General features: G+C 36.8%; 1 protein-coding gene across 3 annotated transcripts; it reads left to right on the top strand.

Annotated features, from left to right (window-relative positions):
- Positions 1–455: 455 nt before the first annotated feature.
- LOC118241726 (uncharacterized) lies at positions 456–13,778 on the top strand. 3 transcript variants are annotated; one of them, XM_081708687.1, is made up of 15 exons: positions 456–766; positions 2,165–2,309; positions 2,818–2,880; positions 3,366–3,434; positions 4,118–4,279; positions 4,436–4,580; positions 4,689–4,718; positions 5,300–5,329; positions 5,754–5,789; positions 9,066–9,107; positions 10,062–10,097; positions 10,392–10,433; positions 11,824–11,924; positions 12,750–12,789; positions 13,039–13,778. In XM_081708687.1, the coding sequence occupies exons 2-15, from the start codon at positions 2,247–2,249 to the stop codon at positions 13,125–13,127; spliced, it is 948 nt and encodes a 315-aa protein (XP_081564813.1). In that variant the 5' UTR covers positions 456–766; positions 2,165–2,246; the 3' UTR covers positions 13,128–13,778. The 3 variants fall into 3 exon arrangements, with proteins under 3 accessions (XP_081564813.1, XP_081564815.1, XP_081564814.1); XM_081708689.1 differs by lacking the exons at positions 9,066–9,107; positions 10,062–10,097; positions 10,392–10,433; ... (1 more) ...; positions 12,750–12,789; positions 13,039–13,778 and adding exons at positions 6,164–6,205; positions 7,308–7,358; positions 7,741–8,226; XM_081708688.1 differs by lacking the exons at positions 9,066–9,107; positions 10,062–10,097; positions 10,392–10,433; ... (1 more) ...; positions 12,750–12,789; positions 13,039–13,778 and adding exons at positions 6,164–6,205; positions 7,308–7,358; positions 7,741–8,226 and having other exon boundaries at positions 4,436–4,604.
- The last annotated feature ends 2,640 nt before the right edge of the window (positions 13,779–16,418 follow it).

Genomic DNA, 16,418 nt, shown 5'->3' with positions numbered 1-16,418 from the left:
TAGAGGAGTTTAGTATTTTTGATGTATAAACAATTTTTTGTACTTGTGAGAAATACTGGAGTGGTAGAGATTACTTGTCCAAACAGGAATAGGGGAGTCACTGTAGTCTGCCGCTGCTATCAGTAGTGCTAACTGAACATACTGTGCTCTGTGTTACCCTTGGGACAGAACAAGACTGCTGATGTTGGAGTAGCTGGAGAGGGTCAATGTGTTTGAGTCCACTGGAGCTACAGGTTTGACTGAGCCACATGCGGACACTGAATGTCAGGCTAGTCAGCAGCATGAGGCGGCACTAATTAATAGCGCAGCACTGGGCAGACGACTGGGTGCTGGATGGTCTCTGTACCCCGACAGAGAGGACAGGACGTGCGCGGGTCATAGACTGTGTGTACGCCAAATGACATGCGAGCCATTATAATGTGGTCCAACAACTTACGCTTCTCGTTTGGGTAAGTGTGAAAAATTATGACCTGTCCTCGAAAGCTTCCGCCTGGCACATTCTGGGGGCTTTTAATGTGACATCTCTGAACACATGGGGGCTTCCCAAGGCCGAGCTTGATAAAACGTCGAGCGGTTTCAAGATCGAAAGTAAATCGCTACGTCCAGGGGAGACTTCAAAGCCTATAGAAAAGGGAACTGAGATTTGAGTGAGGGCAGAAATGTCAATTGAGAGTTTTAGCATCCGACCAAAAGCAGGACTGTCTTACTTTTAAAAACAAAAGCCAGAAATTCAGCTGTACGTTCAGCATCGTAATTTTGACTGAAGGTAAGGTCTTTTTTAAACTTGTCCTACTAGCATCCGAAAATATAGTTAATGTATTCAAACGTGATTAAGTCCGTATGTGTTGTTTCAGTCCGGCTTTCGAACTATGCAACTAACTAATGTGGAGAGAACAAAGAGAGTGAACGTTGTTCGGGTGTTCACTTAATCATATAAATACATCGGTCCGGTTACAATCCTCCATATTAACCATACCACTTTTAACCATAATAATAATAATAATAATAATAATAATAATAATAATACAATAAACGTATTTCTGTTACATTACTATAATTGTTACTACTACTACTACTAATAATAATGACAATATTATGCATATATAATTTTAACGTGGAGCGATCACGTAGCGGATGCATGCGCTGAGAAGATTTATTAAAGGACAAATCGGCAACGGTCCAGGGTCAGTGAGCCCAACAGGGAGAGTCCGGGAAAACATAGCAAACGAAAAATACACAAGAGGTTACAGTGAGGGACACAACAGAAAACAGGTTATGTGCAAAATAACAGGCAGCATGAAAATGTAACGCGAGGGTGTCGGCGCCTTGGACATGAGACGGAAGTGAATTACATAGGGAATCCATAATAGAAGGGACGGACGGGATAGAATAACTAAATATGTTTAATTACAGACACAGACTAACAATACAGAATATAACAAGGAACAAACAGGATAAGATAAGAGTAACAGGCTAACAGGGTGAGGGCGAGAACTAGGGAAGCAGGGAAGTAAACATTAAGGAAACATGAACGGAGAACAGCGAAGATGTATTAAAGTAGGACACGCAGGGAGAACACTGATCTGGACTGCATACTTTAGCCAAACAACAACCAAGACAAAAAACATAATTAATAAAACTCAAAGAAAACCAAATAACACTTGCATATATATTAAGACGAAACAAACAAGCGATGCGATGGAGGAACACCGGACGAGGAAAGAGAGCGGAATCAAACAAGCAAATATTAACGGGGAAAGCAGCGTAGACGAAAACACAGAGAGACAGTAGAACAGACGAGCGAACAGCAGACAACTAGCAAACATGAACAGGTAAAGCAAAACAGACAGAAAGGATAACTTAGCAGGGAGCGCAGGGAATCCTGGAGACAGACCCCTGGTTGCTAGGGAAACGGGGAACGTGACAGAGAACAGAGGCTGGAACAATGTAGACCAGTGAGAGGGGAGCGTTCCGTGACACTTATTCAATTAACTGCTTTTTTGCCCCTCTATGATAATAAAAAATGACACCTTTAAGTGGATTTGTGAAATCCCTGGAAATCTGAGCTTCACAAAGAAATCACTTAAGGGTTGAATCTGCAGAGATAACTGACATAATACACTGAAAAGGGCGTTGAAAAGGTTTCTTTTCTCCTCTCCTACAGAAACCAGTGGTCTTAGTTATTTGGCTATACCATTTCTTCACCCATCCATGTTCTTTACCAAGGCACACAGGACCATAAGGACATGAGCTTTCATGGTTACAACAACGCCGTAATGAGCAGCAAAGCCTTCTGCACTGTGTTAATTGTGAGTTTATATGATGCTTACGCATCTTTTTATGTCACAGCTCACATGTATCTTAACCTTCTGATCTGATGTCCTGGTGATCTCGTCCTGATCATCTAAAGGTCTGAATGTGTTTGATTAAAAAGTAGCTCCTTAGCTCTAAGTTCTCTCATGTTATGAAGATGCAAATGCAGTGCATGCATTTTTGCTTTTATAAGGACATGGGTCTTAATGCTGAATAAAACTCTTCCTTGTACTAAAGATACATGTTATGTGCACTTTTTGTAAATATGGTTAGTTAATTGAAAGTGTATTAGCCAAGACAATGTAAGTTTAATAGTACAGCACATTCAAAAGTAATAATTCAAAATTGTTTTATGTAAACATGAATAAGAGCATATAGAGCATAAAATGATAGCATTAATTTAAAGTAAATGGGCATGAGAAGAAAGGCATAAATCAGATTAGCATTAGAATTCCAGTGTCTACAGGTTTTAGTCTAAACATGATCTCCTCTCCTTTTTCACAGGGACTTATTTTAAGACTCATGGTCTGTGATGCAGAATGTGAAAATAATTTTCGTAAAAACATAGTAAGTATTTCATTATTAATCATTTTTGTTAAATTATTATTAAATTTTTAAATCATAAATGTAATATATATTGACAAAAATATCAGTAGGTATACTAATACTTATAACTCATGTATTGCTATATGTATTAGTCAAATATACAAGACAAAAAGCAACAATATTAAGTCTAGGGAAATGGAATTTTTATTTTTTAATGTGACAGTACAGTATTTAAGTAATTCATCAGAGAGGTTTATATTGCCCAGTGATAGTTAGATTTATCCATTTTGTGCAGAATAAGCACATCCTCACCAAAAGGTGTATGATGGTGCTGATATTAAGTCTTTGACATAGTCTGGGTTCCCTAAAATGTACAAGGACTCTTAAATTAAGATTATTTTGAGATCAGGACTTTTTACAACCAGATTATATTCATTAATTAGTTATTTGTGTGTTTTATATTTACACACTTGGTTAACATTTGTATTGTTTTTTAATATATATAGACAAGATGTTTATTTAAAGACCATTGGATTGCGGTCAAGAACTTCACACCTCCTGCTGAATCTGAAAAGGTAGGATGAAGCAGCCATGTTTACATAATACATTTATATTCTATGGATAATGACAAAATAATATTATGTAATTTTAGTTTAATATACTCAAACAGCTCTAGTGCATTACCAAGAGTAACATACAGTACAATGTGTGGAAAACACAAAAAACAATTACATTTATGGATACATTATCATTTATACAGACTTTGTATAGTTGTCATGCATAGAAGTACCTTATTAAAATAAAAGTAAAATTTGATTGCTGGCCCCCAAAGAATATGAATGAGTTACAGTACATTACAAAACTGTTATGAGTGAATTCCACAATAAAATTGCATTTTATATCCACTTATATAATTATTACTTTCATTATTAGGAATTAGTTTAGGTAATGGAGAGACACTTAGAGAATTACTCTTATTTATAAGAAAACCTAGATATAACAGAAACAATAGTGTCTAGTCAAATAAAACGTTGCCACACTGATTTCACCTCAACTGCAAAAACAATTATGATTAAATATGATCATGACCTGTATTATTCTTCCTGAACCACTAGGGGTGATGGCTTACATTTTCACCATTGTTTCTTGATTCCTTCTAAGCTTTTAAAACTTAATTTGAAAAGCTGGCTCAAGGTTTGCACAACATTTTGTCATGAGAAGTTAATCATTTTTCTTTCTTCTTGGGTTTCTTTTTTAGGACGAGCATATTTTACTCTCTGTCATAAATACTCTTTGTTCCACCTGGAAGCAGAATGGAGAAAGACTTAAGAATGAATGTAGGAATGATGCAAGGAACTGCACTGATTGCCTTGAAAAAGTTATGTGGACATATGGAAATATCCTGAAACGCTTTGCAAGGGTACTGCAAGTTATATTTGCATATTTGATGCTTGATTCATGCTCAAGGACACTACACATAAAATTCTAGGACTGCAGGTCATATGGGCTTGTGTCATAGACTGTGTGTTCACTGTAAAGTCTAAAGTCATTGTGTCGTCTCTTCTGCTTTTTCTAGCTGAACAACTCAAACGAAACAGATAATATTACCAAGTTTTGTGAGAACTATACCTGCAAAGATTCCTATACAACATATTTTATCAGAACAATTGACTTTGTGGACATCTGTTATAAAATATGCAACTGGAATGAATCATTGTCAGGTATGGATCTCAAACTGTCTAGAGGTAAATGAGCATTTTGTTTTTTATATCTAAAGCTCTCTTTAAAATGACAATGTTCTAAAGAGTTAATTGCTCTTTTTTTACTAGCTGGCATCCCAAAGTGCCCAAACATACAGAGTAAGTAACAGTATATTTATTACTTTGTTAATTTTATTTTTTCATACAAGACATGTGCCACATTGTTTTGAATATTCTACATAGGTGGAGTTACATGGAATGATTATGAGGTAGATGCAGACCCTGAAAATACCAAGATTCATTGAGAGGAAAATCCATAATCAGAGTCGTAGTTAAGTTCCAGGGTCATAGATCCAACACGTAGAGTCCGGGAATGCATCTTAAACAAACAAAACAAGCAAACAATGAGAAAAGGGAGCAGGTTATAACAATGAAACAAGTTAACGATAATAACTAACACTAAAGATCAGAAAACAGGCAGAGAAATCACGATGCTGAATTACAGATGGAGGCTAGGCTTAACACAATGACCAGCAAACACACAGGCAACACGGCAGTGTTTACATACACATGCTATTGAGGACTAACACTGCACAGATTATACAAATTAGGTGAAAACCAATGTATTTCTTATAATGTATTACAATCTTTTTTGCTTGATGTTTCCTCTATTCTTAAATCCTAAAAATGTCTGACCATCACAATGTCATTTTATTTGTTTGCTTGTTTATTTATTTTAGATTCTACAACTTGTTCGTGCATTATCAAGGGTAAGTGCCATCTAAAACACACTGTTTTGGTTGCCTCGTATTGTAGGTTATTAGAGAGACTTTCTTACTCTGCAGAGAGGGTGCAATTTGATATTTATTATAACCCTAAGCTCTAGCGTACCGTTCGCTGAAGACTGTCAAAAGTCATACCCAAGTCATCCAAGTCCTCTGAGAACACAACTAGTCAAATGTCATATCCGTTCTATACCAGTCCAGGAAGTTTATAGAATGTGTGATGGACCTGAGCACACACTATTTTTCTTTCTCTTGGGGATTTCATTGTGACTCGGGTCTGCCAGTGATTGACACCTAGAATAGCCAATAGCTGCATGTAGAACATGTGTGTATATATATAGTACCATAAGATTAGTGTGAATACCTAAAGACTTTTTTTTCTCGTATGATCCGGGCACTTTATCATCAGAAGCCACCCATACCACTATACCATCTACAAATGAAAGTAAGTTATCCATCAAAATATTTTAATGACACTCTTAAATGTCATTTAGGCCAACTTTATAAGTACAAAAATAGCTGATAATCATCTACTTTATGAAATGCTGCAGCAAATTAGTAGTTAAAGCTTATTCCCACATTAAGAACTGCTGTTATTCTTGTCTATGTACTATATACCTCTCAAGATGATATGTTAGATACCTGTATTGTGGCAGTACTCTTCTACACCTTCCATCATGCTATAGGAGTAATTATGTCAATTATGTGGTTTGGAATTTTATGTTAGATACCTGTAACTTTGCAGTGCTTTTCTACATCTTCCAACATGCTATAGTAGTAAATACGTCACTTATGTGCTTTGGGTTGTTGTTTTTTTAGATGTGTCATCTCACTTTTCTGTTCCTGTTCCTACTACTATGAGTAAGTGTCCTCCACCACATTCTATAAACTGACACTTGTAGCAGCATGAGAGCTGAGTCAGCATTTTATTAAATACACTTGACCTTACATTCTTAAAATATATTCCAATGAATGATCGCCTGAATGGAAGAATCTATGTTTCATTTGTATCATGCAAAAAAAGAAGGATCAGAATTTGGAACAAGAAGCTTGACTCCATGAAGCCATCCTGCTTTTTGGCAACAATTCAAGCCAGTGCTGAAAGTGGAATTGTACAGAGAATATTTTCTTTGCACACGTAAGGCCTCTGATATCCAGTATGAAAAACATGAATGCCACTGTGTAAGATCAAAATTTGGAACAAGAAGGTTGAGACCATGAAGTTGTCCTGTTTTTTTTTGTCAACACTTTAAGCCAGTGATGGCAGTGGCATTGTGCAGGGAATGTTTTCTTTGCACACATGAGGCCTTTGATATCCAGTATGAAAAACATGAATGCCACTGTGTATCTGAACTCTGTTGCTGGCCAATTTTATCCTTTCATAGCTGCAGTTTAGCCAGTCAAACGAACACTTCCAGCATGATGGAAAGGCGCGTACCGTAAACACATACCGTGGTTATATTTATTGTGTTCAAATGTGAAAATCAATTACTATGGCATGTTTTTGGTATCATGTTATTGCCTTTATATAAATTAAAATGTATATAGTATAATGTAAAACCTTTTTTTATGAATTTCTACTCTACACAACTCTCTTTGGCATAAGTGTTATTTACACAATTTCTTTGTATTTTTTGCCTATCTTTCTATGTACTCTGTAAGAGGTTCCCCCCAGAATATTAGCCCATAGGAACCAAAAGTCATACCCAAGTCGTCCAAGTCCTCTAAGAGCACAACTAGTCAAATGTCATATCCGTTCTATACCAGTCCAGGAAGTTTATAGAATGTGTGATGGACCTGAGCACACACTATTTTTCTTTCTCTTGGGGATTTCATTGTGACTCGGGTCTGCCAGTGATTGACGCCTAGAAAAGCCAATAGCTGCATGTAGAACATGTGTATATATATAGTACCATAAGATTAGTGTGAATACCTAAAGACTTTTTTTTCTCGTATGATCCAGGCACTTTATTATCAGAAGCCACCCACACCACCATACCATCTACAAATGAAAGTAAGTTATCCATCAAAATATTTTAATGACACTCTTAAATGTCATTTAGGCCAACTTTATAAGTACAAAAATAGCTGATAATCATCTACTTTATGAAATGCTGCAGCAAATTAGTAGTTAAAGCTTATTCCCACATTAAGAACTGCTGTTATTCTTGTCTATGTACTATATACCTCTCAAGATGATATGTTAGATACCTGTAATGTGGCAGTGCTCTTCTACACCTTCCATCATGCTATAGTAGTAATTATGTCAGTTATGTGCTTTGGGATGTTATGTTAGATACTTGTAACTTTGCAGTGCTTTTCTACCTCTTCCAACATGCTATAGTAGTAAATACTTCACTTATGTGCTTTGGGTTGTTGTTGTTGTTTTTTTTTAGATGTGTCATCTCACTTTTCTGTTCCTGTTCCTACTACTATGAGTAAGTGTCCTCCACCACATTCTATAAACTAAAACTTGTAGCAGCATGAGAGCTGAGTCAGCATTTTATTAAGTACACTTGACCTTAAATTCTTAATATATATTCCAATGAATGATTGCCTGATTGGCAGAATCCATGTTTCATTTGTATCATGCTAAAAGAAGGATCAGAATTTGGACCAAGCAAGTTGAGTCCATGAAGTTGTCCTGTTTTTTTGTCAACACTTCAAATCAGTGATGGCAGTGGGATTGTGCAGAGAATGTTTTCTTTGCACATTTAAGGCCTCTGATATCCAGTATGAAAAACATGAATGCCACTGTGTATCTGAACTCTGTTGCTGGCCAATTTTATCCTTTCATAGCGGCAGTTTAGCCAGTCAAACGAACACTTCCAGGATGATGGAAAGGCACGTACCTTAAACACATACCGTGGTTATATTTACTGTGTTCAAATGTGAAAATCAATTACTATGGCATGTTTTTGGTATCATGTTATTGCATTTATATAAATGAACATGTGTACAGTATAATGTAAAACCTCTTTTTATGAATTTCTACTCTACACACCTCCGCTTGGCATAAGTGTTATTTACACAATTTCTTTGTATTTTTTGCCTATCTTTCTATGTACTCTGTAAGAGGTTCCCCCCAGAATATTAGCCCATAGGAACCAAAAGTCATACCCAAGTCATCCAAGTCCTCTAAGAGCACAACTAGTCAAATGTCATATCCATTCTATACCAGTCCAGGAAGTTTATAGAATGTGTGATGGACCTGAGCACACACTATTTTTCTTTCTCTTGGGGATTTCATTGTGACTCGGGTCTGCCAGTGATTGACACCTAGAATAGGCAATAGCTGCATGTAGAACATGTGTATATATATAGTACCATAAGATTAGTGTGAATAGCTAAAGACTTTTTTTTCTCGTATGATCCGGGCACTTTATCATCAGAAGCCACCCATACCACCATACCATCTACAAATGAAAGTAAGTTATCCATCAAAATATTTTAATGACACTCTTAAATGTCATTTAGGCCAACTTTATAAGTAGAAAAATAGCTGATAATCATCTACTTTATGAAATGCTGCAGAAAATTATTAGTTTAAGCTTGTTCCCAAATTAAGAACTGCTATTATTCTTGTCTATGTACTACATACCTATCAAGATGATATGTTAGATATATCTAATATGGCAGTGCTCTTCTACCTCTTCCAACATGCTATAGTAGTAAATACTTCACTTATGTGCTTTGGGTTGTTGTTGTTGTTTTTTTTTAGATGTGTCATCTCACTTTTCTGTTCCTGTTCCTACTACTATGAGTAAGTGTCCTCCACCACATTCTATAAACTAAAACTTGTAGCAGCATGAGAGCTGAGTCAGCATTTTATTAAGTACACTTGACCTTAAATTCTTAATATATATTCCAATGAATGATTGCCTGATTGGCAGAATCCATGTTTCATTTGTATCATGCTAAAAGAAGGATCAGAATTTGGACCAAGCAAGTTGAGTCCATGAAGTTGTCCTGTTTTTTTGTCAACACTTCAAATCAGTGATGGCAGTGGGATTGTGCAGAGAATGTTTTCTTTGCACATTTAAGGCCTCTGATATCCAGTATGAAAAACATGAATGCCACTGTGTATCTGAACTCTGTTGCTGGCCAATTTTATCCTTTCATAGCGGCAGTTTAGCCAGTCAAACGAACACTTCCAGGATGATGGAAAGGCACGTACCTTAAACACATACCGTGGTTATATTTACTGTGTTCAAATGTGAAAATCAATTACTATGGCATGTTTTTGGTATCATGTTATTGCATTTATATAAATGAACATGTGTACAGTATAATGTAAAACCTCTTTTTATGAATTTCTACTCTACACACCTCCGCTTGGCATAAGTGTTATTTACACAATTTCTTTGTATTTTTTGCCTATCTTTCTATGTACTCTGTAAGAGGTTCCCCCCAGAATATTAGCCCATAGGAACCAAAAGTCATACCCAAGTCATCCAAGTCCTCTAAGAGCACAACTAGTCAAATGTCATATCCATTCTATACCAGTCCAGGAAGTTTATAGAATGTGTGATGGACCTGAGCACACACTATTTTTCTTTCTCTTGGGGATTTCATTGTGACTCGGGTCTGCCAGTGATTGACACCTAGAATAGGCAATAGCTGCATGTAGAACATGTGTATATATATAGTACCATAAGATTAGTGTGAATAGCTAAAGACTTTTTTTTCTCGTATGATCCGGGCACTTTATCATCAGAAGCCACCCATACCACCATACCATCTACAAATGAAAGTAAGTTATCCATCAAAATATTTTAATGACACTCTTAAATGTCATTTAGGCCAACTTTATAAGTAGAAAAATAGCTGATAATCATCTACTTTATGAAATGCTGCAGAAAATTATTAGTTTAAGCTTGTTCCCAAATTAAGAACTGCTATTATTCTTGTCTATGTACTACATACCTATCAAGATGATATGTTAGATATATCTAATATGGCAGTGCTCTTCTACCTCTTCCAACATGCTATAGTAGTAAATGCGTCACTTATGTGCTTTGGGTTGTTGTTGTTGTTTTTTTTTTAGATGTGTCAGTTCACTTTTCTGTTCCTGTTCCTACTATTATGAGTAAGTGTCCTCCACCACATTCTATTAACTATAACACTTGTAGCAGTATGAGAGCTGAGTCAGCATTTTATTAAGTACACTTGACCTATATTTTTTATCTATATTCCAATGAATCATTGCCTGATTGGCAGAATCCATGTTTCATTTGTATCATGCTAAAAGTAGGATCAGAATTTGGACCAAGCAAGTTGAGTCAATGAAGTCGTCCTGTTTTTTTGTCAACACTTCAAGCCAGTGTGCAGGGAATGTTTTCTTTGCACATGTAAGGCCTCTGATATCCAGTGTGAAAAACATGAATGCCACTGTGTATCTGAACTCTGTTGCTGTAACTGCCCTCCACCACATTCTATAAACTTACACTTCTAGCATCATGAGCACTGAATCGGCATTTTATTAAGTACACTTGACCATACATTTGTGTAAGATGAATACAGAAAAGTGTTAGACATTTAGTTCATTGTAACCGTGAGTGCTAAGAAGGTGGATGCAAGTGCGGAGAAGAGTTTGATTTATTAGGGGCAAATCTAAAATCGTAATCGTTAGAGTAGTCCAGGGTCGGTTTACTGAGGCGGAGATTACTAGGATAAATAATAAACAAGCAAACAAAAGCACATGAAGGCAAAACAGAGAAAGCAGGCTTTAACAGAGGCTAAGAAACAAGAATAGGCTAGGATAAACATACAAACAGGCACGGAGTACAAAACGTCCGGGCATACAGATACGGGCTTTCAAAAACATCCAAACATACATATATTCAACAGTCAAGACAACAGGAACAAGACAGGGATTAAATACATGAACTTAACAAGACTAAAAATGAGGAACAGGTGTGGAAAACCAAATGAGGGGCAGAGAAAACGAAACTCCAGAAAGGAACCAAAAAAACACAAGACGGAAACCATGGAACATGGAATCAAGGAGGGAGTAACCGTGACAATCATACTGATAAGAGTTTGTTCTACTCTTTAGACACACGCACAAAATTCCCTAAATATAAAAAAAAAAAAAAATTATAACTAGCAGTTTGGCAGCAGCCTTTTAACTTCCCTTCACAGTGGGGCTTTATGCAAATTCCCTGTGGTAACAATGTAACATGAATATTAAAAAATTTGATGATAACTATATTTTTATAGAATTCACACCATAATCCAGATTTGTTTTTCCATCCATATTGTTGGTATGATTTTACCACATGAATCTGTTTTTTCAACATCTTGATTTTGTAGGAGTTATGGAAATATTCCATTATATTGATGCCTTTTCATTTTCACAGATGATAAAAGTATGGATTATTGCACAAAATTACAAAGTATGAAGCTTCATAATATGTTGGACTGCCCAATGGCTCCAGTTCTTCACTGATGAACACAATTTCCTGTCTTTTTTCCAGGTCTGGTTTCTGTAATCTTGTCTTTGTCCTTACTGGCCAACATAATATTCTTTGTTCTGTGGGTCCAACAAAGGAGGAGGCCTCATAACCATAATTGCCAGGTAATGTGAGAAGATGTCCATCACTCTTTGTAACGTTTTAAGTGATTGGGTAACAGGTCGGATGCATGAGCTAGCAGGCATGCAATCAGATGGAAAGGAAAAAACAAAACAAACAAGGAAGCTAATGTAACAAACTAAACCAGACGTGAAATGTGAGAATGAGGGAGCTAAAAGGCAAAGCAAAGATAAGAAAAACAAATACAAAATATAAATCAAAGAACAGCTAAAACCCAAAAGAAATGGCATGAAAACAAAAAGGACACGGTAAGGTATTGTTTAAACAGGAACAGGGATAAAGATATCAACAGCAACATAGACTGCAATAATCAGTAATAGTAACTCTAACGTACAGAGTAGTGCTTACAGAGTTTGTTTACTTCCTGGTTTTGTTTCCTCATGCTTCCTAATTTTGGTTTCATTCTGTTCCGCCCCCTTGTTAGTATCTATGCCTATTATTGTATCATCTGTATCTTGTTAGTCCTCATTAGTTGTATTTATGCCCTATTTGTTCACTGTGTCTTTGTGAAGTCGTCCACCTGTGTTATGTTTCTGAGCTGTAGTCTGTCATTGTGAATTTCTTCTGGTTTATTGGATTTCTGCATCTGATACATAATGTTACATAATCTGTTACATTACATAAATGACATAATGTTTGGGTACATACATGGCTGAGCATCATGGAAATTTTCCCTGAAGTTGGAGCTGGAATTGTTAAAAATCACATGCATTAGGATCCAGTTCCTTTACATAGTATCCAGTTCTTCCTATGAATCTATAGCCTTATTGTTCCCTGCCTGTTTTTCTGTGTGCTTCACGTACCGTTAGAACAACAGAAACAGTTTCCACAGTCATGAAGCTACCGCAGGTGAGATTCTATTTTTTTAGTCATCTCTTTGGTATAGCGTTGTTAATGAGTCTGTGCACAGTGATTGTGAATGCATTTATGAAGCACTAATCCGTTTTGATTTTTATCTCTCCAAAGATATCTCCTTGTATTGTCCATTACATTCATCATCAGACTCAGATAAAAGCAGCATGGATAGATTTGTACTCTTTAGAAAGAGCTCCACTGACAGCTGTGAGTGTCCTCACACATCATGAACTGTGTCTACAGCACTGAACAAGCAGATCCACTGGGAACATGAAAATGAGGCAAAGTTATATGTGGACTGGGATTGGACAGAAGATTATGGACCTGCATAATATGATGTAGGACTGGGCCACATTTGCTTCATTTGTGAGATACTATCAGTAAATTTCACTGAGGAAGCAACGGTTAAGTTGTAAGAAGCTACACTCTTAAAGAAATAAGAAGAAAGAAATAGAAGACAGTCAGATACTGAAATGAGGATTTCTTTTCCCACATAATAAGAAATGAATCATTTATTAATATTTGTTTCTTAATGTGTGTATATATACTTAATGAAGTATTATTCACAGTGTCTTTATTATTATTTACACTTATAAAGCACCTTTCCCGTACCCAATGATGCATTACAATCAACACTGCTTTTACATCCACACCTTTTCATAGTATTGTGTATAATAGATGTTGTTGGTCTTAAAATATAACCCAAAGAAGACAGTGTCATGGTGAGCTTCAGGTATGAAGCACCGTTGATGAAAAAAGCTGTGTTTGTATGCGTGAGAGTGAAACTGCAAAAGGGGGTGGAAATGCACATGAGAGAGTGAAAGTACGCACGAGCGACTGGAAAGGCATGCGAGAGCGAGTGAGTGAAAGTATGCGCGAGCAAGAAAAACTACGTGAAAGATGTTTGATATGGTGGACGAGCTTCATGTCATCCATTGTTGGTATACATTGTTATCAACATGAGAATAAAAAAGATATTTTTATTCTTTGTTTTTCTCAGTTCAGTTCTATGAACAGCAGCTTGGCAGCAAAAGCTATCCATACAGCTCAACATGCGCATTTATTCTTTATGACTGGAAAGCAGCGTGTCGATGTCCTCACTGCAGTCCATGGGTCATTAGGCTTTGAAAAAATGTTAAGGTTTATTCATTGGTTCCTGTAAAAAGTATGCTCTATTTTTATCTGTGGGTAAAAAAGAAGTAAACCTTGTTTTTTCATTACCCATGTTAAAAAATCACAGCAAAATTTAAACAGTTTAAAACACTCGCAGAAGTCTACAAATGACTATCTGTGTGCTTTCCTGCTTGAGTTTTAAAAGCCCAGTCGAGTTCTGGGATGGTCAGTGGTGGTCACAAAGTTTCTGTGCAGGTACTGAAAAGTGGAATTCCTATAAAAGCAGGAACTTGAATGTAGGAGATTATTACTAAACCTGATGATAATTAGATATACAAAGAAAAATGTAAATTAATCAAAACTATGTGATTGTATATAGTAAGTCCCGATATACATTTTTTGGGATTGGGCCCCACTCTTATATACTGCCATTGGACACATATATGCACAAAGGGATTGTGAGCTCATTTTGGATCCCAATACGCGGTAGGTTAAGTAAATGTCCGAACAATGTTTACTGCCCTTAACTGACTTGATTACCATGATCAATATACAGGTTTTGGGACTCACTATGGGAGCTCTTGCGCTTTCTTACCCCTCACCCCCCCCCCCCCCAGACCCTACTTCCACATATGGATTGAACACCCTGAAAGCAGTCTGAGCACAGAGAAACCTATAATCCCAAATCAAACATTTTGAATGGTGTCATATATACTTGGAGTGGGATGGTCCGTTCATTGGTCCACTAGTGCCTGACCCCTAGATGTTAAGGAACAGGAAGTAGCTTTCCCTCACTTGTAGAGTCACATGATTTCTCGGGGGGGGGGGGGTGTAAGGGAGGCTCCAGAGACAACATATTAAAGTGCCAGACGCCTAGAGTTTATGGAACAGGAAGTAGTTTTCCCTAAGATGTGGCAACCTGGCCTTCCGATATGTTATGCGGAGACACGCAGATGAGCCACCGTGCCCCTCCCTAAACATAGTTTGTAAACATCCCACTCCAAGTATATTCCCATTCAAATGTCATATACTTGTTTTGGACACCCTTTACAAAGGTCAGATTGACACAAAAATGATTTATGTTTGCAAGGGATAACCCATGAGACAGTGTGTGAAAGGAGCACACCCTAGTGTGTTGTTTTCTATTACAAAAGCCCAGAAGATTTCTCCCTACATTGTGTGCAGATTTGAAAGGACACAGAAACTCAGGAGCAGGCAGAAAACATTTTTCAAGAATGTGTTGATTTTTTTTCTTGGCTTGGGAAGGGCATAGCAACCCGGCCTTCTGATATGTTACTCAGGGCACCCAGATGAGCCACCGGTTGACGCGGCAAAGTCTGGGCACCTCCCTAAATAGTGTTTGTAAACATCCCACTCCAAGCATATTTCCATTCATATCTCATATACTTGTTTTGGACACCCTATAAAACAGTTCATTTTTGTTGTTTCTGATGAGCTACGGGGACACTGCTCCAATATGTCATCCATGAGGCCTCATACATCCCACCTATGAAGTCTTGTGACCCTATGTGGTCCTGTTCCTGAAATGATAACCCTAACCCTTGATGTGTATGTTTTAGGGCTCTAGTGGGATCCTAATCGAAATCTATTTTAATTGTCAAATATATTGCAAGTGGGATCCCAATCAAAATCTATTTTAGTTGTGTCAAATATACTGCATGTGGGATGTTCCAAGGTCTCCAAAATAGATTTGATCTCTGCATTTGTTGGAGATATGTTGAAACTAACACCGCCACTGCCTAAATCTGGGTCCCCCTTATTAAAGACCAGTAGTTTGGCCTTAAACAAAGACAGAAAACATATTATTGGTGAGATGAACTGATGGAAGACAGTTGATGCCCAACTTATTAAAGATCAGCAGTAACCAGCAGTATGACCTTAGACAGAAATAGATTACTGGTGAGAAGAACTGATGGAAGACAATTGGTGCTCAACTTATTAAAGACCAGCATTAACCACAATATGACCTTAGACAGAAATAGATTACTGGTGAGATGAACTAATGGAAGACAGTTGGTGCCCAACTTATTAAAGATCAGCAGTAACCAGCAGTATGGCTTTAGACAAAGACAGAAATAGATTATTGGTGAGTCATAATAAATCAAATATATTGCAGATGGAATGAAAATCACAATTAAATTACATTTAATTGGTTTGTCAAATATACTGCGTGTGGGATGGTAAATATACCATATTTGGATGCTGTCAAATTCCAGTATATTTGAATTATGAAAAATATACTGCAAGTGGGATGGAAAATATACCATATGTGGGATGATGTCTGATTCAAGTATATTTGAATTATGACATATGGCATGGAAAATATACCATTCGTGGGATGGTGTCAAGAAAAGCTGTGAGGAGAGCCCTATTTGTTGTAAAAGTATTTATGTATGTGTGTTTTTACATGTAAACTTGTTCACTTGTGTGTTGTGTGTTTGAGCTTGTTCACTTCTGTTTTTATAAATTTTCTACATTTTAGATGTGCA

This window comes from Electrophorus electricus, unplaced genomic scaffold (genome assembly GCF_041902795.1).
Source record: "Electrophorus electricus isolate QZ-2024a unplaced genomic scaffold, ASM4190279v1 Scaffold106, whole genome shotgun sequence".
Taxonomy (NCBI): domain Eukaryota; kingdom Metazoa; phylum Chordata; class Actinopteri; order Gymnotiformes; family Gymnotidae; genus Electrophorus; species Electrophorus electricus.
The sequence above is the reverse complement of the archived record's forward strand: the minus strand, read 5'-3'. Positions and strand labels throughout refer to the sequence as shown.